A 25,636-nucleotide genomic window follows, 5' to 3' on the forward strand; every position below is an offset into this window, starting at 1 on the left:
ATCCTTCTCTATTTATCTTTGTCTTCCGCCGAGCAGATTTGCCACGAATACATCACCGTTAAAACGTCCGAACAACCTTTCCTCCTGGAGCCAGAGCCAGTAGATCCGAACGGGCATAAGGATGGTATTAGCCAGTGAGCCGCCGGCGAATTAACTTGTGTCGCGAAGGACACGCGGTAGTACGCACTGCGCAGCCATCCGATAGAGTGTTTTAATGATAAATGAATTGTGCAAGCGAAGGTACATATCATATTACATGCAACACTATGCAGCAGACCTTTAAGGAGTAAGCGCAATACAGTAAGTAACTGGTATCTTAAAATGCTGGACAAATAATCGTGGTTACATAGTTCACTGGTGATGAGAAAAGATGCTGATACAATCCCTAGGGATCAAATGAGTGAACTGGTAGTCGTTGCGGAGTACATTTATTTGCATCACGTTTGCATGTCGGAATCGTCGTGGTGAAGACGGGGACGCTTCGAGCCAGCCACTACGCCCATCCCGATACCCCTGGCCTCGAGAACTTCCATTGCAACCTTAGCCGCCCCCTCAGAAGTTTTTTTGGCCCTGGTCCGAGTTCGACGGAGGGCTCCAAAAGCTTGAGCTTTAATAACCGCCAACGTGCCCGAAATCGGAGGTGCACTGGGGGAAGGTGACCTCGATTCTCGCGAACGTCCTCTGCGAGGTCGAAGCCTCGGCATTTGCGAATAGGAGGTGGCTTCGCCTTCGCTACTCCCCCGCTCGTGCTGAGAGCCGTTCTCGCTCCCGGAGAACTGAGGAAGGGATGGCAGTAATGGACTCGGACCAGAATTCGTGCGACGGGGCCCAAGTCTGTAACGCACGCCGTCGCTGCCAGCACTCGGAACCGAAATATCTGCGGTGCCACCGTGTAAAGTTAAATCAGCACCGTGGCTATTGGAGTGCCGACGGAAATCAAATTCTCCGCGATCTTGTGTGATCGAGCCATCAGCAGGGAATGTGAATTGGAATGGGGACGTCAAGGATGTGCTAGACGAGGACGGGGGAGTGGACGACGTGGGGGAGATGGAACGGCTGCTAGGAAAGAGATATGGGGTGGTTTCTAGATGATTGAGCTGAGTCTTCTGCTCTTCAAAAGGGCGGTTCGCATATACATCGGGGGATGTCAAGGTAGGCGATCCTGTAAGCACCATCAGATGTCATAAGATTGGTAGCGGAAGTATTAACTGACCATTAGCAGACGCAGTCTGCGCCACGTTTTGAGTCCATGGTCCGTCCCGGCTAATGGATTGCATCGGATACGGGTAAGAAGCATATCTCGACACTCGGGCGTTCATGTGGTGCCCGGCTCCACCGGATGATATCTGCTCAGCTTCCACGCCAGTGTAAGAAAGTGCTGGAGATTGTGTCGTGTATGAGTGACTGGACCCGCTGTTATACGAGCCGCTGCACAGGGAATTGGACGTTTCGTCGCTAGTCTGATATCCCATGCCATCATCACTATAATGGCCGTGCGACGAGGGGGTGCGATTATTGATGTTGGTTGCTTGAGGATGAGAAGCAAAAGACGATGGGAGCGGGGGCAAGTCATCCGATTCAGGAGCCTGTCCTGTCTTCCTCGCCTGCCAAAGGGCCCTCCAGAACTTCTCACGTTCGCGCAATTCATGTCTAAGGCGCGCATTGTCTTGTCGTAGATCCCCGGCTTCAGATCGCGCTTCGCGACACGAATCCTGAAGCTGGAGGACAACAGACTCTAGACTAGTGACTACCGAATATGACGAGGATGAGCGATGAAGATTACAGTAACTAGAGAACACCTGACCTGTCTCTTCTAGAGTTGCTATGTAGTTTGCTCGCCTCAAAAACATAATACTTTAACATCATGAAGGCAGGGGTTCGAGACGGATAGCTCACCTCTGACGAAAAGCGGCTTGGGCGTCCGCATTTTTCTTTTTTCGGAGAGCAATATCGGACATTGGGGCAGCAGGATCGTCAACGTCTGCTTTAAAGTCGGATTTATCGCCTGGAGGTGAATGGCCGGCGTCGGCTCTATTAGGCATGTGAATACAAGGGTTCAAGCTAAGTTCAGCGTTAGTAAAAACTGAAGGACAATAAGGCTTCTATCAAACCAGCAGACGAGGGATGTAAAGGAGGGGCTTTGGGATGATCCACAGAAGAGACGACGGTTTAAAATGGCATGGAAAAAAAGAATTCGAATCAAGGGCACGAGGAGAGGGCCGCGGTGCGATCACGTTAAGCGAAACTGTTTACAATTTCAGACTGTCCGTGGGGCCCTCACGGGGAAGTTTGCAATTCGGAATCATAATATGTTTGCAAATGAGCCAGAATGGTAGATGCTGGCAGACGTTGTCCTTCAGGTGATGCGGCGGCTATTTTGTAATCAGGAGCCAACCTGACTGTGATCCCTTGTGTGATCTGCATTCATTCCCGAACCAATGTATCCGGTCGCCACCCTGCTCGCCGCTCCCAGGAACCTGATGTTTGGGCGCATGTGCGGTCGAATCACTCTGAATCTCATTCTTACCCGATGACTCCTTCATTTCACTCTGAAAGCCGCGTTTTGACGGCCGATTGCACTGTACAGATCTAAGACTTCTCCACCCTTCTCTCACTCCAACTCACCGCAGTGACCGCGATCAACGCACTAATGGAGATTCACGACCCTAAAGGGGCACACCAAGGACATAGTCATCCATCTTTTTCGGCTTGAACACGCCGTGTGCTATGAAAATGAGGCCGCGAATGCAAAACCTACGGACCGAATCACACACCCTCTCGTCACGGTTATGCCTTGTTATGCGCCGGTGGAATCCATCTCGGATTCGTCCTCAGCTTCCATATCTTCATCTCCTTCCATATCCAGTATATCCATTGTTGTCCCATCACCGTCAAGTATACAAACCACTCTCCTTCCGACTCTTCCGTTGACTGCAAGGGACACTGATCCGTCTCTGCACGCGGTCAATTGGCGACGTCTCTTGATCGGGATGGGTTTCAACAAGAGCTGGATCATGCCGTTAGTAAAAGCACCGGTCACAGTTCTCGACAAAAACATGGTGGTGCACGATACTTACATGCCCCTCGTTCAACCTCTGGAGCACGTTGGCTATCATATCTTTTCGGGCGGGGCCGTTTACGTATTCTTCTGATTGTGTTTGGTACTCTAGGGCGCTGTAGTGAACCGTAGCTGCGAACATCGGACCTTTGATCACATTTAATGGAGGGCCAAATGGACATAAATCAGGGGACTTACCGTCGGTTCCTCTGACTTTGTATACAATGACGAGGGTCTCGTCGTCGAAAAACTCAGCGTTGCAAAGATGGACGTCGGTAATATGCCCAGGCTCATGTCCAGCTATGGAACACTCCATGACAATGACATCAATATGCAGCGGAACCCCAGCGGCACATTTTGCGTAAGGCGTCCGGGTCAAGCAGACTAATTTGTACACATTGAATTTCCAAAAAAGCCGAAGGAGCCAAAAGTGCAACTCACAAAGGGGCCGCATTTCCGAGGTCAAATGGATCGCAAGATGTTGCAGGTGGTTGTTAGGCTAAAAGATCCGAATTTAGTTGAATTCAGTGCGCTGTAAGGAACATGACTCACCTCGTTCCGCTGAGCAACTCTTTCGCGGATAAATTGGCAAGCACCGCTTGGAACAGTTTCACTCGCCTCCACCTGAAATGGCGTAGCGCCACCACTACCTGACACGATGGCTGATCGAGCGGTAGCCTTCGAAACGTGCACGAAGACCCGCTGACACCGGACAGCCAAATCATGAACAAGTACCCACAGATTCCTGTCTAGATGTGATTTATCGGCCGTGGAGACTTTCTAAATCAGATACAAACTCATGTCGTAGAGTATACATTACAATTAAGGGAGAAACCTACCGGCTGCCATGATGTTTGGGAAGGATCCTGCAATGCGGTGTGGGCTTGTTCCAGTGCTTCTTCAAGAACTTTGTTGGTATCCGTGTTGTGTCGAGGCAAGCCAAGATCTCCGGGATCAAATTGGGGAGCTGGTCCTGTGAACCACCGGTCTATCTGGCTTGTCTTCAGGCCGGACATTAAATAGTGATTGACTTCAAGGATGTCATGTTCAGGAGGTGAGCGAGTATCGGGGGAGTTGCCTGCCAAGGCGATTTCTGACATGGGAAATAGGCTACGGTCCTATGCAGCTCAGCGACCCAGCGACCCACTCACCATACCGAAGAAAGCTCAGGAAGTGTTTGAATGACCCAAGTTCCCCCCTTGCTTGAAACGCCAACAAATGTGCAATGAAGATGGCTTGCTTCAGCGAAAAGAGACATTGGGTAATGTCGTCGGTGTTGAATCCAAACAAGACAAATTGAGGACTGGAAAGGTGTCAGTACAAAGGTGGGCAATTGTGGAAAATCCTGCTCGACATAAGTGACCATCCTCGAACTTCTTCCAAAATGATATGTAACCGTTGAAGCGCTGGGACAAGTCGCAATGTTGAGAAGTCGCGTAGTTTAACAAGTGCGTCGGTCACTGTGGACTCCCATTTCTGGAGAGACTAAACGCAGGTTTAGCTTTGAAACCACGAAACGTTGGAAAAATCAACCCTTTCACTCATTTGCTCGCTGGACGAGAAAAAATCCGAAAGTCCCTCAGAACACAACCCAGCGACTAGGAGACCAGTGAGCTCAAGAATCGCACTAGGTTCCCTCTCTGTTGACAAAACTTAGAATGGTAAAAATCCATCGAGGGACTGCATCACTAACGGCCAAATTGGTCACGAAGTCTGGTTTCTAGCAGCTGAATCCATTTAGGGCCAACTTCTCGTGCTCCAGTCAGTGAATTGGAACCAAGCCAAACTTCCCGCAGGTCTTCAATGACCCGCATGATATACCACATCAACTCCCGTGCGGCGGATGAAAGCCGTGCAAAATCCCTAATTCTATGGGAGGCAAGCAACGGTAAGTCAACCGATAGAGGCGTGAAGGTGACAGATGAGAAGTCGGAGGCTAAGGTCTGAGGATGAAGTAGAAATAGCGGGCGCTTCGGGTCCTTGAATACTGCCGTTGGCACGGTCGATGGAAATGTACTGATCGCCCCTAGGTAATAGCTTCCATCGAGGAAACAGTGAAGCTTGCCGTTATCATCACCTATCACAAGCAGGCTGTTTTCGTCTTCTGCAGAAGAATTAACTTGTGTCTCCTTTGCCGTCTTGCCTTGTTCATCAGTTAAGATCGGAGGGCATAGAGAAGCAAGAAATGGGTCTGGGAGCAACGACGGCCAATCGTTGATGACTTCGGGTGTAGATGGCTTTAGCGCAGCTCCTGTCTGCGTTCCTTGGAAAGCAAAGAGGTCCGTGGCACTGAACAATTGTTAACGAGTCCAATTTTTGTGACCTCGGATGACTCACGTGAGCTTGTGATCTTCCTCTCGAAGGGAATCAAGGAGTGGGAGAACTTTCAATATGGAGAGAGCAGACCCTGTCTTCGGCATGATAAGAGTCGAGGCAGTGTTAGCCTAAACGAATCCACAGACATTAATTTCATTTCTCTTGAAGATATCTGGAATCGTGCTTCTTGGTAAATCGCGGCAACTCGAGAACCACCAAGATCCAGTTATTCGTCGTTGCTCAGAATCGTGCGATGATGGTGGGATAGTAAGAGAACGCTCTATGCGACCATCTTGCACAGAATGAAGTGTTACGCGGGAGAACTCATGAGAGACTGCGATTGTCTGGCCTACAGCGAACAATGTTAGACATGAAGATGCATAACTTGTGACCATACCACAAGGACTCCAAGCTAAAGCCGATACGCTTTCAACGGAACTTTCGTCACGCCCCACCTCAACGTCCCACTTTTTGGTTCCTTGCATTTTCCATAGAGTCAACCTATCCCTCCCACCAAGGCGGGACACTAGGACGACAAGGTCCTTGTCTGGGCAGCAAGCTGATGGCAGTAGACGGCATGGAAATGAGAGCCGCAAAACGGCCAGTGACGCGAACGCATTGTGCTCCATGCGTCCCACCTCTGATGGTGCGAAGATGCAGCGAGGACGAGCAACAAAAAAAAACCTTTTAGTAACTTCGTCGTTCGCCAGATGGCACTTTCTTCGGTCGATCTTACGTTGTGCATACAGCCACGTGGCCTAGCCCATCGATTCAACCATTACAGTTGCCTTTTTGTGCGATTAAACTATTTTGCTATTTGCCCTTCCGCTTACCTCCTTTGCGCTTTCCCATCCCACCGATTGTGTCTCCCTTCTTGGCGTGCACCCCTTCACCCTTTGCCGCCTTTGATGATAAATCCCTGTCAAATGCACCACTACCAGTTCTCAACGTCCCTTTTCTCGCCTTGGTTCTTTTTGAAGTAGGTGCGTTTTGGTGACCTGGAATCCCAATCTTGGCGGGACGGGCAGCCTTCTTCGCGGAACGAATAGCAGCGTTCACAGCACCTGTCTCACCTAATTCCTTGTCGGCTTCTAGTGCCATCTTCCGTCGCTTTGCCTTCCTGGTTAGACCAGCAAACTTATCTCTCTTTGGCTGAAGGGAAAATTCAAAAAGAGATCGTGGAGGATACAGTAAACCTACCTTGGGGTCGTCAATTGCCTCAGGTTTCCCCTTTGACGTGAGCGCCATTCCATTCTCATGCTGCTGTTTGCTCGTGGCTAAAAATAAAAAAAGATGTGAAGCCCCTGCAGTCTGCTATAAATCTTCACCCACCAACTGCCTTTGCCTTCTCCTTTTCGCTCTGAAACCAAGTTCGAGCAGGCCGAGAAAAAATCTCATCTTGGTGCTCGATCATATTTTGACCTTTCTTTAGTTCCATTTCCGCCTGCCGAATCTAACATAGCATGAGTAAAGTCGTTTGAGCGACGTTCAACAACCAAAGTTACCTGTTTCTCCTCCTTCTCCTCTTGAAGAATTGTCGCGACCTCGTCCCTTAGAGCCTCTACCTTCTTGACCCATTTGGGAAAAACATCGGCAGGGACAAGCCGATGACGGATATTATCTTCGCCCGTACTATGCTTGATGGCTGCTTTGAGCATTTTCCTATCTCCTTCTCCCACCAGAGTAACTGAGCTACAATTGATGATTAAAACATGCTGACCGCCGAGAATTAATTGAAGATTGAAGCTCACCGACCAGACTTCCCTGCACGGGCTGTCCGACCCACACGGTGAAGGTATTGAGACAATTGGTTAGGCATGTCGTAGTTGATAACGGTCTCTATGCCCTTGATATCCAAACCACGAGAAGCTAGGTCAGTCGCCATTAGATAATCCACTTGTGCATCGCGAAATAGCTGCAAAGATCTAAGACGCTATCACATAATCAACATCTGACATGCATAAAAGTGCACAAATGTTGTCTAACCTGTTCTTGAGAGAGGTCGCCATGCAATTCCTCGGCCTTCATATCAAAAAGACCGAAAATAATCCGCATCTGGTGGGCTAGCTTCTTGCTCCTGTAGAATATGATAACGCGCTGTCTGAATGTTCTCTTGCATAAAGATACAAGCAGCGCAGTTCGGTCCGCTTCTTTCTCCGTTCGCACGCGAACGAATTCTTGGGTAAGCCCCCGAGCCGTGGTTCGCTTTGGATCCACGAAGAGGCGGACAGGCTTGTTCAATGTCATTTTCACCAGTTCGTCGACCGAGTCGGTCATTGTAGCAGAAAATAGCATTGTCTGACGGGAAACAGGACATGCTTTAATGATTTCGGCCAATTCGTCTGCAAATCCATCGGAAAGCATACGATCGGCTTCGTCAAGAACAAGAACATCCAGTGCATCGAGCGCGAAGGAAGGGGAATTGCGCAAGTGATCGATAAGCCGTCCAGGAGTTGCGATAACGACGTCTGGGCGAGTCCTTAAAGTTGCCTCTTGCGATTTGAGGGAAAGTCCACCTAGATATTTTGCATGAGAACTAGCCGCTGTAAAGTTTGAAGCAACAAACCAACGACAAGGCAAAAGCGAATATCAGTGTGCGCTGCAAGTTTAGAACCAACGTCATAACATTGTACGGCTAATTCTCTTGTCGGAACCAGCACCAGACACCGAGTCGCTGCCGCATGCTTCCCCTTTTCTCGATAGAGAAGCCGTTCCAGCATAGGGATGGTAAACGCAGCAGTCTTTCCAGAACCCGTGACAGCGTTACCGACAACATCTTTTCCCAGCAAAGCAACAGGAATGGTCGCGGCTTGAATGGGTGTTGGCACATGGAATCCGAGATTGGCCAATGCCTTGTGAATTGGGCGGGAAAGATTCATTGTCAAAAAAGATGAATGATGCTCCGCAGGTGCTGCCTCTGAATCAAAGAATGCTGCTTTACGATCTTTTTCGGCTTGAGTCTCTTCTTCTGATTCGTCCGAAGAGTTCGATTCTACATCATCGTTATCAGTCACCTCCTCGTCCTCCTCAGATGCAGACCGAGTAGATTCGTTATTTTCCTCCCCGGAAGTGGCAAGGGGGTCATCTTCGTCGCCCGACCTATCCGTTTCAGGGAAGTCTTCTGCACTGCTAGCATCACTTTCCTCCGTACCGTCCTCAGTTTCATTCTCGCTCTCTGGCTCGCGTTTTCTTTTCAGCCCCGTCTTCAGTTTGCGTCTTGCGATGATTTCATCTACTGAGACGGGATCCTATGTGTTGATTCAGTGATCAACTACCACGCGTAGCAGCGATACTCACTGGCTTTGAAATTTTCTGCACGATATCTTGCTGCTGCGCTCCAAACTCCAAAAAATCGGTATAGGGATCACCTGCGACATCAAACTGAAAATCGGGGTCCAGGAGGGCAGCGTCATCTACTTGCTGCTTCTTGCTGTTTCTGCGTTGAGGTGGTGATTCATCGTCGGAATCGATAGTCATTACGAAGTCCATGATTGGATGTGATGCAGTGCAGTCAACCGGCAGAGTTTTAGCAGACTATGGAGTTTCTCAGCACCCAGTAGTGCTGCGACCAGTTGTGTTACAATTAGTACAATATTGTCGGTGTCAAAGTGCTTGCTTCACAAAAATGTCACGTGCTTGAGATTCTCTATAGAGAAGGTTATGTACTTATAGGCGCAGAGCGTTCGACTGGTTCAGTTCAGTGGATGCTAAGATTTGCTACTGTGCCTATGGATGAGTGCGAAGTAGCGATGTAATTTGACCGTGAAATCGTACACCGAATAACAAATATGATACGTATGGGACAGGGTATCAAACAAATGATGATCGGAGGGACAGATGAATAGAAACCAACTGCAGATACATAAAGGAAAATCCTGATACATGCCGAAGACTGTCTTCACCATTGCAGTATTTTGCGAAGAAGTCCTGCGTCTCTCTGGGAGAATGTTGAATGTTCGCGTGACATTGTTCTAGGTAGCGTGGGTCGGAAGGGTTCTTCAACCAGGTCCGAGTCTGGAAGAGGCGCCATTCGAGATGTTTGCATCTGCGTAATGTTAATTAAGGAGGGGTAAGAGTTTTCGAATCAAGACGCACATCTTCGGACATGACAAACTCGTTAAATACGACCTTCAATATTCGTTCCCGTGCCGGTAAGCAGTAATCCGGATTTGTTTGGCACTGGATCTGGCAGTGGGTCGTGGTTTGAATAAACCGACCAAACATATTAAATTTGCCCCAATGAATTTTTGTAGGATCATCCGGATGAAGATTGGGGTTTCCTTCGTGGGCACGGATCAGGTCGGACATATGGACCTCCCTAATAAGAGGTAAATATGAAGCCCCATTTGTCATGAAAGTCACCGCACTTACAGCGCGGGTATACAAGCGCCTTTGGTGTTTTTGAGAGCCATACGATAAGCCTGATGAGCTCCGCGATGTTGAAGAAGAACGTCCCAAGACAACAGATTCTTGTAGTGATCTGGAGTCTTGTTTTTGAATAACTCCATGGTTTCATCGCCTTGGAAAGTGGAGTTGTTGATTCCAGCGACAAAGGCACGCAGTGCTGAGTAATTGTTTAATGCGCGGAGCTCGTGCGCAATATCCACGAATCGCTCTATCTGCCTTGCGCGTTGCCGCGGTTTGTCATGACAGAGTATGAGGGATACTACCCTGGAAAAACCTTCAACCATCTTTATCATTGCTGCCAACCACGCGTGACGACTTACCAATCAGCAAGGTGATTAGAGATAGCGTTGAATCGAGATATTGAGTCCAACTCAGGGTCTTTGCGTCCAGGAATGAGGGTATATTGCAGCCAGTGCCGCGGCTGCAAAGAAGGTTGTCATAATCACGGTAATCGCGGCCCTAGCCAATGCTAACCTCAATATCCATGAATAACTTTGCTTCTACTCGCGTGATCTCCTCCGCAATCTCGGAGCAATCAAAGTTAGCCAGAATCGAGGCATTACTCCTTAACTTATTCAGGAGGTCCTTTGGAGACATATCTGAAGCATCTCCTTGGGTGTGACTCGAATTTACCGGTGTGAATATCTTCGCACTGAGCGGCAAGCTTGACTTGCGCTCTCTAACACTCGATGCGCTAGGGGGGTTATCGTTCAAGGGAACCACCGATGAACGACTTATAAATGGTGATTCGGCCTCAACAGCCAGCGTTTCCTCCTCTCCGTCCGATATGCTATATCGATCTTCACTTTCGTCTACGGGATTTTCGGATTTCAGTGCCCAGGCCGCATCTGTGTCTATGATGTTCGGAAGATGTGAAAGGAAAGGCAGGAAATCGGAGCCATAATGGAGGAGGTATGTCTTCCCGACAATTGACCTGACCAGCGCATGTAAGGCGCCAGGGGCCCCCGGAACTGCGAAATCTTGCGGATACGTTTGGATCCAGGTTTCAAGCAGGTGGCATATCCTTCGAATCAACCGGCATGTTATTACGATAACTCTTCAGGCCGCAAAATTAAGATACCTCATCTGTGCGTAACTCGCAAACATGGGATCGCCAGTCGAATTGTCAAGTTGTCGCATTCGCTTCTGCATGGCCAACAAAATACTGCGGGGGCTTGCAAATCTTCGATATGTAAGAAGGAAATGCGAGATAAATGTTGGATCTAAATCAATGTTATAAATCCTTTAGTGCCAACCGACCAGAGGCAAGCTTACCATCACCACTGACAGCAAGGAATAGCAATTTATCGAGTAACTCCTCTAGGGTTGCATATTGACCTGAACGACTAAGTAAATCAGGAAGTTAGTAGCACTGGTTCGAATGATTGCAGACGACCCACTGTTCCTTCTCCTTGCTAACAGGGCGATCAAGATGGCCGTTTTCAGTAACATTCAAGGATGTATCTCTCCGGGAAACCAAGGAGTTTATCGACGACGAATTGACGCTTGACGAACCAATGAAGCTTGCGATACTCCGAGCGTTCGATAACTTTCGTTCGGGCGATTCCCGTAATTTAGACTTCTCGTGTGCCGAGAGGAGATCCGGCGTTGACCGAGCGCGCGTGGGAGAAATAGCGATTGGCGGAGGAGATGATGGGAGTGTGGAGGTGGGCGAGTGCAGTAACGAGCTACCCTGGTCTTGGGACGTGCCACGCGTAGAAGCTGCGGAAGAGGAGGCGGTGGGGGTGGCTGATGACGTTGATGCTCGGGCTTCCCAAGTAATCGGTGAATGGAGAGCATCTGGTGATGCGGGATTTCGTAGATCAGCATCTGAAACGCCATCGATAGGGTTGAATGCCACACCCAAACACAACTCTGCAGACTCACGAGGACCTGGCAAGATAGATATCGTTAACCAATTGAACACTTTCTTTATCCTAGCCCTCTCTGCATCTCCCAAGTGATCAACCTGCGCCAAACCAATATCATACGTTTTCAATAGTTTGGAGGACTCCCGCGGTTCAACAACAGCATTCAGATCTGTCTTCAAGGCGACCGCTATGGTCGGAAGTTTCAATGGTCGTATCCGCCCTTTCAAGATGATTGATAATAAACCACGAAAACGAGAGATGCAACATACGGAGAAAATCTTCCACAGGAGAAAACGATGCCTTGTCGGCAGTATCATAACACACGATAACTCCATTGACGGGCGGAAGGTTTCCGTGCCAGACCCTTGCAATATCCAACTCGTAGATTACCATGGGGAAATCCCGGTGTATCACCCGGCGTGTATCTTGAGAGATTACAGTTAGATAAAACAAGATGGGTATTGTATTGAATACCGACGTACAACGGAAAGGAGCGGGAGGATAAGTTCCACTAGATGACGCGAATAACGCCTCGATGTCCGGTGCCCCGTGTGCTTTAGCATCCTCAGAGATGAAAGAGGACTTGCCACAACCAGATGAACCGACTATTGCGATGGCTATTTCTTTCGGTAAAAGCTGGGTACGCAGCATCAGAAGTTGAAATCAATGGGATGTGACAAGCGCTTACAGAAGGTTGTGTGATGTCAATCAAAAGATTTCTACCTATAGCTGAAGTGGTTGGCAAGCCAAGACTGTCACTCCTTGCGCGCCCTGACGTAAGGTTGGCTAGAGCAGGATTACATACAGGCAGGGAAGTAAGCGATGTTGTGGAATGCAAACGGCGAGTATCATCGAGAGCCTGAACGGGCATGCGTGGAGGGAGATTGAGATCGCCTGGACGAGGGGCTGTTCGGAGGTGATCTTTGCCCTTCACAGAACCCCGTCTGCCTTCACTCGGTCGCTTCACCCGCTGGAAAAGCTCAGGCTCCCGCTCGTGCTCTATGCCGGATACACGACTCTGATACATCGCACTCACACTCGCACCGTGACTGTGAATAAACGGTTGGGAAAGAGCGGACTCGCGGCACAGTGGACCGTCTGGTTTACGTGTGCGAGACTCCTCGAATGCGGAGTAAGTGTTGCCTCTATTCGCTCGTGGACCGCTTGTTCTCGGTGACGTTTCCCTGTCGTAGCCAACGAATGAGTCAACGGAGACTGATTTGCGCAAGGATTGGAGTGAAGGGTCGGTTGAAGATAGCGATGAGGAGCAACCTGTGACAAAGGGAGTACTACGAGGAACGACAAGAGGAGACGAAGTAGAGGAGAAAGAAGGCTGGGTGGATGCGGACGATGCGGACAAAGGTGCGATTGGATCATGTCCCAGGTCAAGGTAAGTATTTTTATCGGTGTCGCCGGGCATCTGAATCGGTGGGAGGGAAGGTATGGCGGGTAAACAATGGCTAGTGTTGCTCGTTGGCGTAGTCATGTCTGCAGTACTGTGGTAGTCGTCGACGTTCGTCGCAGGTTATGGACAACAAGGAATGAAAAATAACTAGTGAATCATGAACGCAGCGCGAGCAAGTCTTAAAGGATAGCCAACTTCTGCGGCTACAATGGAAACAACAATAGAAATCCACACTAGCCAAGAATTGGCCTAGTAGATGTCGCTGTGGACAGCGTCAAAGGTGGGCTGGAGGTGAGCGCTCCGAGCAGAATTGGAGTACGTGGTTCAGGATGGGTGGGGGACAGTTTTTAATTATGGGAATCAATGATACACACAGGCGCTTGTCACCACCGCCGTCGTTGGCAACAACGACCATTCGATTAACACTCTGATAGTCGTCTCCATCCCCGATGTCTTCTCCATCACCCAGAGTCTTACTTGTCGCAAGTACTTAGCCTTCCCTGTCAAGATTTCTCACTGATTATTGAGTTGACAATTCTAAGAATGATGACGGCCCTCCAGGTCCACAATCTCCATATATTTTCGGGCTTTATCTTCATCTCACCACAAACCTCGGTAAGCTTTCGGTGAACCCCACATACGTGAAGACCTTGCGTATAACATGCGACCCTTGACCAGGGTGGGATGTGAAGGTAGTCGTGCCAAGCTCCCAGAAATCGTGGATCGGTGAGTCTAATCATTCTCTCAAGCCCTCGTCCTGACGCACATCTTGTAGGGAAGGCGTTTCACATTAGAGAAATCACGAAAGGAAGATATTACTACCCGAAGGCTCCTGGTAAGTGACTTCGGTGTGATGAGAATTACCCCGTAATTGAAAGTCTGCTGAAGATGGGGTGGGAGAGGTTTCATCATGTTCACGTCCTTTGAAGGAGGGCGAAGTCGCTGAATGGGTACTGCTGGATGGTGTATGTTATGATTTCAAATTCTACTGTCGACGCAAGCTCATCGGCTATGTGCTCCTCAGACCCCTGCAACTTGCACTAACATCGCGCTTCATAACCTCTATCCTGGAACAATCGACCTTGTGGTCAGTACTTACTCCTTGTGATAATGCTCAGAGTCTGATTCGAATTGGTATGTAAGATCTCGGGACCAAACTATGGCAGAAATTCTTCTGGTCTGTGCTTTCTCTTCGCTGTCGTTGAATGTTGCATGAACTGATCATGATTATCCAGCCGCTTTCGCCATGTCGTCCGGAACCATCGGTGCCGCAATGTCGTCAGCGCTATCTCAGATCCGTTCTGTCGCAATTTCGTACGGCGATGTTCTCCATCCCACCCCAAACAAACTTTTTGAACCCGCATATATCCTATCTGTACGGATCATCCAGTACCTATGGAACAACTGGGGTAAAGACATCGGTGGAATGCGCAATGGAGAAATCGACATGTATAACGTGAACGTCCCCATGATAATGGAACTTCTTAACCCAAAGGGCCTAGATATCCATTGGACACACATGTGGCGTAACTCATACGGGCAGCTTTTCAAAGCGGTATCAGTTCCTGACGCTGGGGGCATGAAGAGAGAAATCCCCTCCGAGGGCCCGGATGTGGCAGGTCAGCATCCTGCACAACAAAGTGGACCTGGAGGCGATGTATCAAAAGAGGAACCTGCGACGCTAGTATTTAAATTCTCCCCTGATTTCCAACCTCTTATTACCCCTTCGCTTGGTTCCCTCCCAATTGGCTCGGATGGTTGGGCCATCGCTAAGGGCCACGCGAGCATTACTCCCCTACGGGCATGTTTTGCACATGTAGATCACGACCATGCGGCCACAGGGACAGAATCTCTGAGGATCTTGAAACTTTAGAGTATTCCAATATTTTGATCTATCACTAATATAATCAGTGTAAGCGAGTTATAAGGCAAATGTTAGGGGTATGTACAAGATCTATCGACAGGTCCTCGTGGTATCATTGTCTAATCGTCAATAGCTCGTCAAAGTTTGTCATGTCTCTGCTGGGACAGCCAGCATCTCAAAGTGAGACAAGCATGGCGTGTATGAATACTACTATAGAGAAAATCCAACCTGTCATTTCCAATATTGGATGTGTTCGGGTTGCGCTCGACGTGACCACTGGCACCAAAGCCTGCTTGTAGACTTTCAGCGATCTGATGATCCAAGAGGCATTCTATGGAACCAGTTGAGGCAAAAAAGTGCAAGAAAACAATGGCATCTCACAACAAAATTAGTCGGATCCATCAGCCTGTTTTCGCATGTGCCAGGACAACCCGATGTAGCGTATGAGTTGCCGGCCCAGTCACCTGGTTAGTCTTGAGAATTCGCTTCGATTTGCACCTCAAAAACGAAGCCTCACCACAAAACGTGATGTCTGCATTGTTCGTGAGCAATGAGGATCGGAACTTCATGAAAATGCTCACCGAATACGATCGAGTGGTTTGCGAAGTACTGGGTAATATTACACGACTGGGTGGACAGTGCAGCAACAGGTGTGCCCCAATTGGATGGATTTGGTTCTCCCTGTACAATGTCCTGAGGAATAGCTGCGCGGTAAAATGACCCTGTGGAGTGAAACAGTTCAGAGTCTCATGGTGCTGTGAATTTTCGCAGTTAAACGTACAAACCGCGATGCCGTTTTCATCCCAATTCATAGCAAAGACTCCGCCCTGGTTTTGGTCAAAGATTGGGCCATACGATGCACGACTCCATTCAAGCACACCGCACCCTGCATTGTCGTTGATGAACGCATTGCATTGAAGGTTATCAGTGCCATTCGTTTGCTGCAATGGTTATCCCACCACCCCTCGTTCATGGAAAACAGACTCACCACAATCATCCCAGTAATGTTGGTGCTTTGAGTTAAGTTGCAACCTGAGAATTATGTAAGCTGTAAAGCAAGTAGCCTGTGAACCTTCGCTCACCAGGAGCAGTATGCCAGGTGACTTGGTTATGTTCGTTGTCATGAACACCCTCGATGATGTCTATTTCACCTGTCTTTAATAGGGATTATTGAGTGAGAACGCAAAGGTATTTCGTGCTCACTAATGGCCATTCCCCACTCCCAACCGTCCTAGCACACCTTCAGAATCATCATCCAATCGTTCTATAGCATTACTTACCAGAATGCAGGCCAAACACCTTCATTAAAATGATTAAATGACATCAGTGCATTGAAAGAAATTTGTCTCACCACAACCCCATGGAGCCATGTCCAGATCCAGTATGAAGAGACCCATATTGTATTCAGTCTGACTTGATATGCGGACACTAGGAGACAGATGAGCCTCAGCGCACTCAGCGTGCTGGAGCTTTTTACCTGCTTCTGTTGGCCCCAGCCGATAGCCAAGTCGTATTGTCGCCCTTCATGATGACCTTGTTGTCTGCGTTCACATACGCCAAACCGCTGTTGAATGCTGTCTGTTGGTCAACAAACCTACGTTGATGTAAAGTTAAAAATTTTCAGTGACAAATAGACACGCACGTCACCAAACCACTGAACAGTTGCCACTGACAGATGAGCACTTCGAAAATTGAATGGGAACGGAAACATTACTTTGTAGGATCTGAACCAGTGTAGAAGTCAAATGTACTGCAGCCTATTAGTGTCAATTGGAGTGACGTGGATAAGACACTCACTTGAAAAACGTCTCGCCCTCGTAGGTATCTTGGATGACCCAGACTATAGTGGATCCATTTGGCATAGTTTCTCTCTTCGTCGGTAACATGGTCTTTGGCCATTCAGAGGTGACCGGTGACACTCCGAACTTCGAGTTCATGTCACTAAGAATGCTGAGGAAGGCCATGGTCTCCGAAAAATGTCCGCACAGTAAGCACAAAATTGCATAACGATGTTTGAACATGCTCGAGGAGGAAGCCAATTTAGAGAAAGATGAACTGGCACTTATCTAAGGCGCGATGACTAGACAGTCCAAGCACAATAGCATTGAGAGTAACACCAAGAGTAGACTACGTAGTAGGGTAAATGAAATACCGCAGCCATAGGCTTCTCACAGTGCTGTGATCCGGGGGCACGAGGCGAATGCATGGCATCATTGAAAAAGATCCGTAGTATTACGTGCCGGGAATGCCGGTTTGCAACGTAATCGTCATCCTGATATTGCCTAGCTATTCTAAAGGGGTGTTATGCCGAGCTGACACAGCTGTTGTGCTGAAAGTTCTTTTAAAATATGTAGGAGCACATGATATCCTTTTGGCGAAGCTTCATGGTCATACAAGCATAGCAAGCATGAAGTAATATAATGGCAAAACAACAGGAAATACGCAAGTAAATCACCGGTAGCGGCGAAGAGAGAGGGTATTGTGCTTCTTCCAGGTCGAGCGAGCAGGAGCGTGGTTGTGGCGGTGGCCCTTGCCCAATCCCCTGTTCTGCAACGGACGTCAGAAAAATCCCCAGTGAAACACGAAGGGTGAACGAACCTGCTTCCCTACACTGGTGAGACCACGAGCTTCGCGGCGTTTGTGCACTGGCTTGGTGATCCAGTTGATACGGGGATCCCGACGAATCTACACCATCATTCGTCCTTGTAAATATAATAACAAATGGTGGAATCCTCAGGCTTACAGCTTTGTGGCTCGGATCCACAAGGATAACTTCAAAATACTTGTAAACGCCGTCCTGGTTTACCCAGTACGAGTTCAGGACTCGCAGGTTTCCGCAACGCCTTCCAACACGTTCCTCAGCGGTGCTCCTGAGACTGCGCTGGGGCTTCAACTGGTTGACACCCTGACGGACAGGTTTGCCGTTGGTAGCACCTGAAAGACGGATTGAATTTACATCGAAGGGGTGTATCGTTCAGTAGCTCACCCTTTGGCACGGGCTTTTTACGGTTACCACGACGGACGCGGACACGGTAGATAACGTAGCCCTGCTTGGCCTTGTATCCCAAACGACGAGCCTTGTCAGGGCGAGAAGGGCGAGAAGCACGATGGATGACTTTCAATTGGCGGTACTCCCAGCATCTAGAGTGCGAATTCAGCAACTTTGTCGTCAAATGTATCGCAGACATTAGGACTTGCCGGACGCGGAGGAGAAAACGCAGCACATCAGACTGCTTTTTTCTGTACAACTCGCTGATGTATTTGTATGCGCCCATGTTGCAGGCTGCAATGCAAGATGGTTAGTGACTCGGCAGGTCAACATACATCCAATCAAGGCGAAAGCATCCATCGATTTCCATTTGGATTTCTCCAAGCTAGAGTTTCTGACAGAAATGCAGATCCATCCAGCATATCTGCAGACGACAACGACACGGAAACATACCTCTTGAGGGTCTTGACTCGATCGAGGACGGCTACAACGTCTCGTTTGGACGACTTGGGGAGGGTTTCCGGGTGTTGCCGCTGTACTAATCGGATTTTGCCAGAAGCTTGCCTCGTTTAGGTATCATTATGTCATAGTTTGTAACCTTGTAATATGCCATGATTGGTTTCCTCATGAACTTCATTGTTCTTATTGTCCATCGTTGTATTACTCCAGGTTGTATGGAGGTGCTACAGCAACGTATTAATATATAATGTTTGTTATTCTCAAAACATCCCCCGACACCCGCTTCCTGCACAATCAACATGGCTTATCGAGCTACAGACGATTTACAAGGCTACCTTAAGGATGCTGTTCTACCCCGACTAAAGCTCATACACAAACCAGAGCCACTGATTCGCCACGGATACAAGAGCCGCAGAACCACACTTACTATCCGCCCTCGACATCGAAATCTTGCTAACATAGTTTACCTGGATTCTGGGTTTGATGGTCATGTTAATGATTGTAGGCTTACTGTTAATGCCAAGCTTCGCGAGACATACCCTTACCATCCGCAGGGATCGAAGAACATGTGCCAAGTCACTCCCTCTGTCTGTCCGACGAGGACCGACAAACAGGCGAGATGTTTACAGTGCGCTCCTCGCAGAGATTCAATATTCCAGAATTGCTACTTCCCGTAGCATCCGATATCAATCGGTATGTACACAATTACCTGGAGTACGAGGATTATTGAGCCTTTGGTACAATCAGAGTATGCGATTGGCTGGACAATTCTCCCCCTTCAAACAGTTCAACGGGTTTTTCATATCATGTTTCCTGCGACGAAAGATTGGGGATTTGTGGCGCTTGATGATCATGGCTGCGATGACGACATTTTCAAGAAATTCTACTGGACAGATGTCAATCAAGATCACCCTGATATATACGATGCATCTGTAGTTGTCGCCTGCCAACCTCCTTGGATAATGTCTGATGAAATCATGTGGCAATTCACTCAGCTAAATTCGGTATGTGCTTCGACCACTTGGGTTATGAGCACGAATCATATTTGGTAGCTTCCTGAAGGTACTACGCATCCGTTGCGCGGAAAGGAGCGCCTTTGGGGCAAGGTAAGTGCGCATAACGCTCATTTGCCAGACTCTCAAAAGATCCTCTAGTTATGGGACACTTGCGTTCACAAACAAACTCCTTTCTTCGTTCTGACTTCATATCGGCAGTGGGTCTTTGGTATGTTTTCACGCGGTAAGATCTGCTCCAAGTGGTCAAAGGAAACAATTATCATGGCTTGATAGGTTGGACAACTGCGTTCGTTTCTCCCGTTATGGATGCCCAATCGCGTTCTCCTACCGTCATGCATGCGTTGCTATATTGGCTTGGCTCAGCTCTCCGCGCCCCCGGTGGTTTTGTACAACCAGTGGAGGTTGGTATGGGAAAACATCCCTCTTAGGAATGAATGATCTAAGCCAGTTAACAGGTCGCGGAACCTGTTCACAATATCCTCTCAGACCATGGTTCTGAGCTATTCGCCGAATCGGAAAAAGAGCTCGAAATCGTTCCTTCCATATCGAGCTGGAGCGGCAAGAGTGATGGTGAATTATACGATACATTGCGTCTTCGTCGGTTAAACTGACATCTTGATCAGAAATGGCGTCTTCAGCTGGAGCTGCGGGCGCGGCACCACTTGATGTTTCGGATAGGGGAGTGGATGAGCCACACAGTCCAGATGTTTTCTTTAGAAAGTCGAAGGATCCGGCCCTGACATGGGAAATGATAGAGTCATGGAGGAAACAATTACCCAGCAAGGGTGCCGACGGCGAGAGTTTCCCATCTCCAGCTCCTGTATCGTCTGTTGCACTACTCCCTGATTTTTTTGACGACTCTGCGACATCAGACACCTCAGATGAAACTGTTGGAGTGCCTCGTGGACACTGGTTAATGAGTGCTTCCCGCAGATAGTGGCTCATGACGCGGTTCTGGAAGAACTTTACTAGTACTACAGTTATTTAAATAGCCAGTGAACTATTATAGATCTCTTTGCTGTCTCGACCGGAGCCTCAACCATGCAGTGCTCAAAAACAATACCCAGGCACTGCAAACCAGCATGGCACAAAGACACGCAAAAATCCTACCCCTCCTTATCTCAGAGTGTCCACAGACCCCCTGGGAAGAACATGAAGATGGGAAGTAACTGGCTCCAGAATCTGCCCTAGGCCGACGACCAAGCAGAGGCTTCCTTTGTTCTAGAGAAGACAGCGGTCCGATTTCAGAGGCGAGGATGTCTCCTTCGCCTCCGGTGAAGGTTGACTCTTCTTCTGATTCATGTTCAGCCTCTTCATCCCCGATGACCTCCTCAAGAGTCTCTGCCTGCCTCCGCCGATGGTCAAGATGCGAGAGACCGATGATGCCTAGCAGTTGCAGAACATTGAAAACAAAAAACACGTTCAACAACTGCTGAGTCGTGGACTGGTCACCTTGTGCTCGTTGACGGGGTGATGCACCATCCAAAACAAGGCCGGCTATAGTTTGAAAAATTGTCGCGCCCGTTTGTTCCATCTGAAACATCAAGCTCAGAGATCAGATAAGAACGAAACTAGATAAAATCAATGATTTACGCTTTTGTGGACGCCCAGAGTGGTTGATACAAACTTGAACGGGACCAGCTGAGGAACCAGGACCACAAGGAGTACTAAATCACATATATCATGAATGATGGTTGAGTAGTGCGATATTAACTCACATGGGGAGAAGCCAATGCCGGTCGCAAAGGCAGCAACTGCAGGTGAAGGTGTTCTGGTCCACGCTGGTGGAAGAACAAGCCATGCATATCCAAGCAGCGTCAATACCGATGACAGCGTGAACATGCGAAGTACTGTTTGTGGATGCTGAATCCGGTCTACCATAAATCCGGTCTAGTTTGGTGTCGATGAAATTCAATCGTGGAGCAGCATAGGATGAGCTTACAATGGGATACAAAAGTATGCTCCCAATTAGAAGGTAGGAGGCTTGTGTGCTGGCAGCGTCCTCCGTCAATCCATATCTCCTTTCAAAAATGTTGCTATGAGTCGTACAAAGAATGTCATTAGTCACGATAGACGTCCTGATAACCATACTCACGCTGCCAAGTGGGTGAAAGGAGCCCACACAGTGCCACAAAGGATGTTCAGCCCAATGTAGCTGGGAAGGGTTAGCACGGGTCATGGGTTACAATCGTGTCACGCACGCCCAGAAGATATCCCCAAGCTTGGGAATATCTTTGAACCTGATGCGGCGCTTTTTTGCAACTTTCTCCAGCGCCTGAACCTCAGAAAGATCATACAAGGAGCGGCGCCTCGCCTCACGTCGGATCTCGGAAGCCTCTAAAACAGTTCCAGATCCCCGTATAAGCCATTTTGAGGATAACATGTAGACCAAGTTGATGAAAAAGGAAAGAGCAGCAAGGCATGTGGATGCGTAGAATGGCGCATGGCGCCCAAACCGCTCCGCAAGAGGGAGGGAAGTCCGCGCTGAAATAAATGACGCAAATTTTCCAGCTACAAGACCCAGTGCCATTGAGATGCCGAGCCCGTGCGCTTTGAAGAATCGCACAATAATCGACTCCTGCACAACGGCAAGAGGGCTGACTCCAAATCCGAACACGAACAGCCCAAATACCATCAGTCGAACATCTTCTTTCACGTCACCAAGAAGTAGTAAAACCTGGCCTAGAAAGGGGTGAAAAAGTGCGCAGGAGAAACAAATGCTACTTACCAAAAAATATGACGCCAGTAGCAATAATACTGGTGAACGTTGTGCCAAGTTTACTCGCCATCAGGCCCCCAATTAGAGGCGTCCATGTGCTGTTTAAGCTGAATGCAGAAATCAGCAGACTAAATTCCGTGTTGGATGTTCCGATCTCTCGCGCAAGTCGGGACTTTAGTGGCCCGAGTGTGTATGACGCACTGAGGCACACAGTAGATATCAGGGGAGGGCAGGGAGAAAAAATAAAGACAAACGCACTAGTGACTACCGACGCTGAGGGAACATGCACACAGAAGAGCCAACGCCCGAACAATGAATGCCCTCGTCGGAGGGATAGCTTCTTCCCTTTCTACAAGTTCCTCATCAGGCGGTCTTGGTGAGGCAGAATTAATATGTGGCTCTGTGTAGCTGCGCCTTGGAATGGAGATGCGAGGGTTTCTGCCTCCGGATCGCCGAGGACGGTGGCCAGACATTGTGTGTTAAATTACCGAGTGATTGGTCTTATCTGATAACTTTGCATAACGTAATCATAACTCTACGCAGTTGTAGTGTAGCCCCCGGAAATAACCGGGATTGCCGCTCGTTGTTTGTGGTGATAAGCTCCACAGTCTGACCAATGCATTGTCTACGCACCTACTGGTGTATTTTACAAGTCTTTTGATCGACATAAACGTAAATACTCAAGCTGGAACGTCCTAACTTCCGAGCGTACCAGACGCATAGCCGTATACAAGCGCAGATGCAATTAAACCACGCTGCACACTATTTCAAGGTACCTCCACAGAGTATAATCCGCCTCCTGCTTTACAAGTAACTTCCTAAACATAAAAGCTCGAGTTCTGGTAAGGTGCGGCACCAATCATCAACCTTTCACGTCTCCGGCTTATACCAACCTGCGAGAATCACTCACATAACCCCGCTTGCTCGTCCGTACCCACAGGCATGTTGCAAGGAGCGTGAGGACGCAAAGCCCGAATAGTACCCAACCGAGTGCTTCGACAGTTAGCGTTTCTCGACACCTGGATACACTCAGCTCCAGTTGATCGCATGAGACCCCGTCGACGAACCCGGAGCTATTGGGTATCCAATTACAATCGCCCCCAGTCCGCGTGTTGTGCATCGTGCCAGCTGCAGCGCCCTGTCCACCCGGGTTAAACTGTTGGTTATTTATACTGTGAGATATCTTACCCAAAGTGCTGAAGTGATAGCAAGCCAGACGATGGAACTTGCTATGCTGGCAAGAATATGCACAGCACCATCGACAATCCACAGCATATAAGCTGCCCCGAATAGCGTGGTCCAGACGGCATTGAACTCGAAGAGTATTAAACTGGATGCATCCAATGTTAGCAGGACTTCCTTTGAAGCAGACGGCAGACTGACAGGGAATGATAACGAGTGCTAGGCCAATTACGACTCTCATTTCCAACACTGATAAGGTAGGCAGTGAGACCCAGCTCAGCCATAGCACACATAGTGATGAGAACGAAAAGGAAAGGGTGATAATGCGCTTTGATGTAAGGCATCGTTCAAAGGTGTCAAAAGAAATGAAAGAGGGTCAGAGCTTCCGAATAGCAAGATACAGGTTGGAAGTGAGAAGGGCAGACCACACTAATAGCAGCCATCCTGGACGTTTGCATGCGTTCCATTCGTGGCCTCCATGCAGTTGCGAGACATGCGAAAAACACGAGGTCGAGTACCGCGGCCGAATGAGTTCAAATACCGCACACCTTGGTTCGCGTAGGCTGTAGATCAAAACGTGTCTGCAGCAAGTAACTCTAACATGGACAGAAAGGCAATGATCACCTACGGCAACTCCGATTACGTAGGTCGGGTCTGAATGGTTGTCACTGTTTTCACCCAAGAACAAGGACATTCGGTCTATCAGTTGCCCGCTGTATAACGGTAACTTGCGTGGCACATGAACACTGGGCTACCGAGATGAAGATGCCCCGAAAGCGAGACCCCGATTACATCGTAAGTGCTAATTTTGCTAGGTTCAAAGCACCTTCTTTCGTCTTATTCCCTGAACAAATGTCAGAGATCGGCTACGACGCAACTGCGTCATTGATACTTCACTTACCTCCAATAAACCCTGATGCATGCACGAATATGCATCCGTCTACACCGCTTATTTTTGAAAGCTCGTCATCACGCACCCCTCTCCACTGATCGGGAAGCGCCTTTCGACTGTCAAAGCTCTCAGGGGAGACAGGGACTGCCTGAATACGCCAGTTTCCCCCAGTCTCGTCAGGGTATATCACATAGAAAGGAAGTTCATCTCCGGAAACACCCCGTTCAACCTCGAGTTCAAACAAATGTTCCTGCCAGATGTATCAGAATCTAGTGGGAGGTTGTGATCGACAACAATATAACCTTCCATGGAGCAAATTGCTCAAAGAGTATGATCTTTCCACTAGCATCGACATTCTGGCGTGATGAGAGCCCAGCCAATACCAAGTCACGCGCAGGCAACCATGCATTGGTATAATAGTCAAGCCTGCCAAGGAACTCTTCCCCGGTCAGCTGGGAAGCTTTCAAAAACAGGGTCTAGACAGATCAGCAGGATGTGATATAAGAGAAGATGCGGACACGTACGTCCACTGTCTGAGACTCTGCAGGACTCGTTCCAGCGAGGATTAAGCCATCCAACTCTACTTGATAGATCAGTCCGATTGCGATATTTCGGTTGTTCTTGGGAGGAGTATTGCGAGATCCCGTTGTCAATTGCATCCAGGGCCTCAATAAATTCCTGCAATTGATTAGAAAATTCAGGTCGCCTTGAGGAACTGCGTACCCTGTACATCTTCAACCACAGTGTGTCAACTTTCCTGTCACTCGGATCTAACCCTGCCACACTTGCGACAATCTCCTTTCCAAAATGCCTTCATGAAAATGTCAGTGACCTCCAGAAGGATCTGAAATTTGCGTACTTGTAGATAAGACCTGCAGATGAAAGTTTGGTGCTGAAGCCATGACCGAACACCTCCGTAAAACCACGCTGATGATGATCAAAACGCTGTTTGCTTTCATCATATATAGCTCCCACGTCAACTACTATGTCGCAATCATCGAGGACAGCTGGGTCCCTACTGCGTTTTAGGCCTTGATAATCACTTGTGAAGGTGAACATCGACGAAAGGCTCAACATACTCACTTGCATCTTTATAGGTGGTTGTCTGACGTAGAAGAAAGACCGCCAGTGCTTCATCGCAATGGAAGGTGCCATTATGAGTGCCTATGGTCTATCCAGGTGCTGGAGATAAAGATCCATCTTGTGAGTAATCGGACGAACCTTGACATCCATTCTCTGCTTCTTGGTGGCGGGCCCTGTGTTTGACATCACTGTCCAACTACTCAGCTTCCGATCAAGGTGAAACAGATAGGCCGAAGAAGTAATAGTCGGCGAACGTACGCTACGAATTACCTTGTTTACCAAGGTCATATGGATCTTTTGAGAGGGGCAACAGGCGCGACTGATGAATTTGACACTCCGACCCAACCTTCCATGATTCGATGATTCGAACTTGCT

At 48.6% G+C, this 25,636-nt stretch overlaps 11 protein-coding genes across 11 annotated transcripts; 2 read left to right on the forward strand and 9 right to left on the reverse strand.

Moving 5' to 3' along the window:
• Window positions 1–204: 204 nt before the first annotated feature.
• Window positions 205–2,366, reverse strand: EDB91DRAFT_1110881 (uncharacterized protein). Its single transcript, XM_041317724.1, has 4 exons — window positions 1,897–2,366; window positions 1,805–1,839; window positions 1,214–1,747; window positions 205–1,162 (listed from the first exon to the last, which is right to left on the reverse strand). Exons 1-4 carry the CDS (start codon window positions 2,040–2,042, stop codon window positions 438–440), a joined length of 1,440 nt encoding a protein of 479 aa, XP_041181595.1. The 5' UTR covers window positions 2,043–2,366; the 3' UTR covers window positions 205–437.
• Window positions 2,367–2,401: 35 nt separating this feature from the next.
• On the reverse strand, window positions 2,402–6,116 carry EDB91DRAFT_1110895 (anaphase-promoting complex, cyclosome, subunit 4-domain-containing protein). The gene is made up of 13 exons (XM_041317725.1): window positions 5,772–6,116; window positions 5,521–5,723; window positions 5,396–5,469; window positions 4,752–5,347; window positions 4,592–4,698; window positions 4,413–4,543; window positions 4,210–4,361; window positions 3,898–4,151; window positions 3,611–3,838; window positions 3,500–3,557; window positions 3,257–3,442; window positions 3,078–3,205; window positions 2,402–3,007 (listed from the first exon to the last, which is right to left on the reverse strand). The coding sequence occupies exons 1-13, from the start codon at window positions 6,001–6,003 to the stop codon at window positions 2,798–2,800; spliced, it is 2,559 nt and encodes an 852-aa protein (XP_041181596.1). The 5' UTR covers window positions 6,004–6,116; the 3' UTR covers window positions 2,402–2,797.
• On the reverse strand, window positions 6,117–8,988 carry EDB91DRAFT_1110907 (DEAD-domain-containing protein). Its single transcript, XM_041317726.1, has 8 exons — window positions 8,672–8,988; window positions 7,941–8,622; window positions 7,361–7,890; window positions 7,126–7,307; window positions 6,880–7,066; window positions 6,707–6,827; window positions 6,575–6,651; window positions 6,117–6,526 (listed from the first exon to the last, which is right to left on the reverse strand). Exons 1-8 carry the CDS (start codon window positions 8,861–8,863, stop codon window positions 6,188–6,190), a joined length of 2,310 nt encoding a protein of 769 aa, XP_041181597.1. The 5' UTR covers window positions 8,864–8,988; the 3' UTR covers window positions 6,117–6,187.
• EDB91DRAFT_1110910 (ras guanine nucleotide exchange factor domain-containing protein) lies at window positions 8,989–13,457 on the reverse strand. The gene is made up of 12 exons (XM_041317727.1): window positions 12,341–13,457; window positions 12,135–12,288; window positions 11,922–12,077; window positions 11,669–11,872; window positions 11,182–11,611; window positions 11,057–11,127; window positions 10,863–11,004; window positions 10,256–10,805; window positions 10,102–10,202; window positions 9,746–10,045; window positions 9,470–9,692; window positions 8,989–9,419 (listed from the first exon to the last, which is right to left on the reverse strand). Exons 1-12 carry the CDS (start codon window positions 13,136–13,138, stop codon window positions 9,273–9,275), a joined length of 3,276 nt encoding a protein of 1,091 aa, XP_041181598.1. The 5' UTR covers window positions 13,139–13,457; the 3' UTR covers window positions 8,989–9,272.
• EDB91DRAFT_1110917 (sure-like protein) lies at window positions 13,436–14,962 on the forward strand. The gene is made up of 8 exons (XM_041317728.1): window positions 13,436–13,539; window positions 13,600–13,672; window positions 13,736–13,783; window positions 13,833–13,892; window positions 13,946–14,022; window positions 14,082–14,144; window positions 14,201–14,234; window positions 14,293–14,962. The coding sequence occupies exons 1-8, from the start codon at window positions 13,507–13,509 to the stop codon at window positions 14,928–14,930; spliced, it is 1,026 nt and encodes a 341-aa protein (XP_041181599.1). The 5' UTR covers window positions 13,436–13,506; the 3' UTR covers window positions 14,931–14,962.
• Window positions 14,963–15,082: 120 nt separating this feature from the next.
• Window positions 15,083–16,786, reverse strand: EDB91DRAFT_1309748 (glycoside hydrolase family 16 protein; the record flags this gene model as incomplete). The annotated part of the gene is made up of 14 exons (XM_041325082.1): window positions 15,083–15,252; window positions 15,303–15,385; window positions 15,439–15,453; window positions 15,503–15,643; window positions 15,703–15,862; window positions 15,910–15,953; window positions 16,004–16,076; window positions 16,125–16,152; window positions 16,202–16,220; window positions 16,273–16,349; window positions 16,399–16,515; window positions 16,564–16,575; window positions 16,636–16,671; window positions 16,719–16,786. 14 exons carry the CDS (start codon window positions 16,781–16,783, stop codon window positions 15,097–15,099), a joined length of 1,026 nt encoding a protein of 341 aa, XP_041181600.1. The 3' UTR covers window positions 15,083–15,096.
• Window positions 16,787–17,060: 274 nt separating this feature from the next.
• Window positions 17,061–18,475, reverse strand: EDB91DRAFT_780150 (ribosomal protein L15e). Its single transcript, XM_041328371.1, has 5 exons — window positions 18,120–18,475; window positions 17,908–18,062; window positions 17,665–17,855; window positions 17,520–17,606; window positions 17,061–17,468 (listed from the first exon to the last, which is right to left on the reverse strand). Exons 1-5 carry the CDS (start codon window positions 18,194–18,196, stop codon window positions 17,373–17,375), a joined length of 606 nt encoding a protein of 201 aa, XP_041181601.1. The 5' UTR covers window positions 18,197–18,475; the 3' UTR covers window positions 17,061–17,372.
• A 44-nt stretch (window positions 18,476–18,519) lies between these two features.
• Window positions 18,520–20,393, forward strand: EDB91DRAFT_1110942 (uncharacterized protein). Its single transcript, XM_041317729.1, has 8 exons — window positions 18,520–18,870; window positions 18,924–19,066; window positions 19,119–19,373; window positions 19,422–19,475; window positions 19,524–19,608; window positions 19,659–19,786; window positions 19,841–19,955; window positions 20,009–20,393. Exons 1-8 carry the CDS (start codon window positions 18,669–18,671, stop codon window positions 20,320–20,322), a joined length of 1,296 nt encoding a protein of 431 aa, XP_041181602.1. The 5' UTR covers window positions 18,520–18,668; the 3' UTR covers window positions 20,323–20,393.
• EDB91DRAFT_780927 (major facilitator superfamily domain-containing protein) lies at window positions 20,356–22,610 on the reverse strand. Its single transcript, XM_041328373.1, has 8 exons — window positions 22,363–22,610; window positions 22,114–22,304; window positions 21,587–22,067; window positions 21,481–21,540; window positions 21,328–21,421; window positions 21,104–21,275; window positions 20,979–21,052; window positions 20,356–20,919 (listed from the first exon to the last, which is right to left on the reverse strand). The coding sequence occupies exons 1-8, from the start codon at window positions 22,575–22,577 to the stop codon at window positions 20,389–20,391; spliced, it is 1,818 nt and encodes a 605-aa protein (XP_041181603.1). The 5' UTR covers window positions 22,578–22,610; the 3' UTR covers window positions 20,356–20,388.
• Window positions 22,611–22,987: 377 nt separating this feature from the next.
• On the reverse strand, window positions 22,988–23,630 carry EDB91DRAFT_1046484 (uncharacterized protein; the record flags this gene model as incomplete). The annotated part of the gene is made up of 3 exons (XM_041313270.1): window positions 22,988–23,242; window positions 23,293–23,434; window positions 23,488–23,630. The coding sequence occupies 3 exons, from the start codon at window positions 23,628–23,630 to the stop codon at window positions 22,988–22,990; spliced, it is 540 nt and encodes a 179-aa protein (XP_041181604.1).
• A 156-nt stretch (window positions 23,631–23,786) lies between these two features.
• On the reverse strand, window positions 23,787–25,447 carry EDB91DRAFT_1309795 (GAMM1 protein; the record flags this gene model as incomplete). The annotated part of the gene is made up of 8 exons (XM_041325083.1): window positions 23,787–24,130; window positions 24,188–24,428; window positions 24,481–24,654; window positions 24,719–24,856; window positions 24,902–24,989; window positions 25,038–25,209; window positions 25,262–25,349; window positions 25,400–25,447. The coding sequence occupies 8 exons, from the start codon at window positions 25,445–25,447 to the stop codon at window positions 24,075–24,077; spliced, it is 1,005 nt and encodes a 334-aa protein (XP_041181605.1). The 3' UTR covers window positions 23,787–24,074.
• Between the last annotated feature and the right edge of the window lie 189 nt (window positions 25,448–25,636).

Source organism: Suillus paluster (genome assembly GCF_016628075.1).
Source record: "Suillus paluster strain FC165 chromosome Unknown EDB91scaffold_7, whole genome shotgun sequence".
In the NCBI taxonomy this organism is placed as follows: Eukaryota; Fungi; Basidiomycota; class Agaricomycetes; order Boletales; family Suillaceae; genus Suillus; species Suillus paluster.

Coding starts and splice junctions, on each gene's coding strand:
- EDB91DRAFT_1110942 (XM_041317729.1), top strand. CDS start 18,669: ATGGCTTATCGAGCTACAGACGATTTACAAGGCTACCTTAAGGATGCT. Junction 19,609..19,658: donor CTTTGGTATGTTTTCACGCG/GTAAGATCTGCT, acceptor ATGGCTTGATAG/GTTGGACAACTGCGTTCGTT. Junction 19,787..19,840: donor GTTTTGTACAACCAGTGGAG/GTTGGTATGGGA, acceptor GCCAGTTAACAG/GTCGCGGAACCTGTTCACAA.
- EDB91DRAFT_780927 (XM_041328373.1), bottom strand. CDS start 22,577: ATGTCTGGCCACCGTCCTCGGCGATCCGGAGGCAGAAACCCTCGCATC. Junction 21,541..21,586: donor CTTGGGGATATCTTCTGGGC/GTGCGTGACACG, acceptor AACCCTTCCCAG/CTACATTGGGCTGAACATCC. Junction 21,276..21,327: donor GCATACTTTTGTATCCCATT/GTAAGCTCATCC, acceptor ACACCAAACTAG/ACCGGATTTATGGTAGACCG.
- EDB91DRAFT_780150 (XM_041328371.1), bottom strand. CDS start 18,196: ATGGGCGCATACAAATACATCAGCGAGTTGTACAGAAAAAAGCAGTCT. Junction 18,063..18,119: donor CGTTTTCTCCTCCGCGTCCG/GCAAGTCCTAAT, acceptor TTCGCACTCTAG/ATGCTGGGAGTACCGCCAAT. Junction 17,856..17,907: donor TAAAAAGCCCGTGCCAAAGG/GTGAGCTACTGA, acceptor TCCGTCTTTCAG/GTGCTACCAACGGCAAACCT.
- EDB91DRAFT_1110895 (XM_041317725.1), bottom strand. CDS start 6,003: ATGGAGCACAATGCGTTCGCGTCACTGGCCGTTTTGCGGCTCTCATTT. Junction 5,470..5,520: donor TCAAGAGAAATGAAATTAAT/GTCTGTGGATTC, acceptor ATCATGCCGAAG/ACAGGGTCTGCTCTCTCCAT. Junction 4,699..4,751: donor ACTTCGTGACCAATTTGGCC/GTTAGTGATGCA, acceptor TTTTGTCAACAG/AGAGGGAACCTAGTGCGATT.
- EDB91DRAFT_1110907 (XM_041317726.1), bottom strand. CDS start 8,863: ATGGACTTCGTAATGACTATCGATTCCGACGATGAATCACCACCTCAA. Junction 8,623..8,671: donor TGCAGAAAATTTCAAAGCCA/GTGAGTATCGCT, acceptor ATCAACACATAG/GATCCCGTCTCAGTAGATGA. Junction 6,527..6,574: donor AGGCAATTGACGACCCCAAG/GTAGGTTTACTG, acceptor TTTTCCCTTCAG/CCAAAGAGAGATAAGTTTGC.
- EDB91DRAFT_1110881 (XM_041317724.1), bottom strand. CDS start 2,042: ATGCCTAATAGAGCCGACGCCGGCCATTCACCTCCAGGCGATAAATCC. Junction 1,840..1,896: donor CAAGCCGCTTTTCGTCAGAG/GTGAGCTATCCG, acceptor TATGTTTTTGAG/GCGAGCAAACTACATAGCAA. Junction 1,748..1,804: donor AGCAACTCTAGAAGAGACAG/GTCAGGTGTTCT, acceptor CATATTCGGTAG/TCACTAGTCTAGAGTCTGTT.
- EDB91DRAFT_1110917 (XM_041317728.1), top strand. CDS start 13,507: ATGTCTTCTCCATCACCCAGAGTCTTACTTGTC. Junction 13,784..13,832: donor CTCCCAGAAATCGTGGATCG/GTGAGTCTAATC, acceptor CACATCTTGTAG/GGAAGGCGTTTCACATTAGA. Junction 13,893..13,945: donor TTACTACCCGAAGGCTCCTG/GTAAGTGACTTC, acceptor AGTCTGCTGAAG/ATGGGGTGGGAGAGGTTTCA.
- EDB91DRAFT_1110910 (XM_041317727.1), bottom strand. CDS start 13,138: ATGACTACGCCAACGAGCAACACTAGCCATTGTTTACCCGCCATACCT. Junction 10,806..10,862: donor GCGAGTTACGCACAGATGAG/GTATCTTAATTT, acceptor GTTGATTCGAAG/GATATGCCACCTGCTTGAAA. Junction 10,046..10,101: donor TCTAATCACCTTGCTGATTG/GTAAGTCGTCAC, acceptor AGGTTTTTCCAG/GGTAGTATCCCTCATACTCT.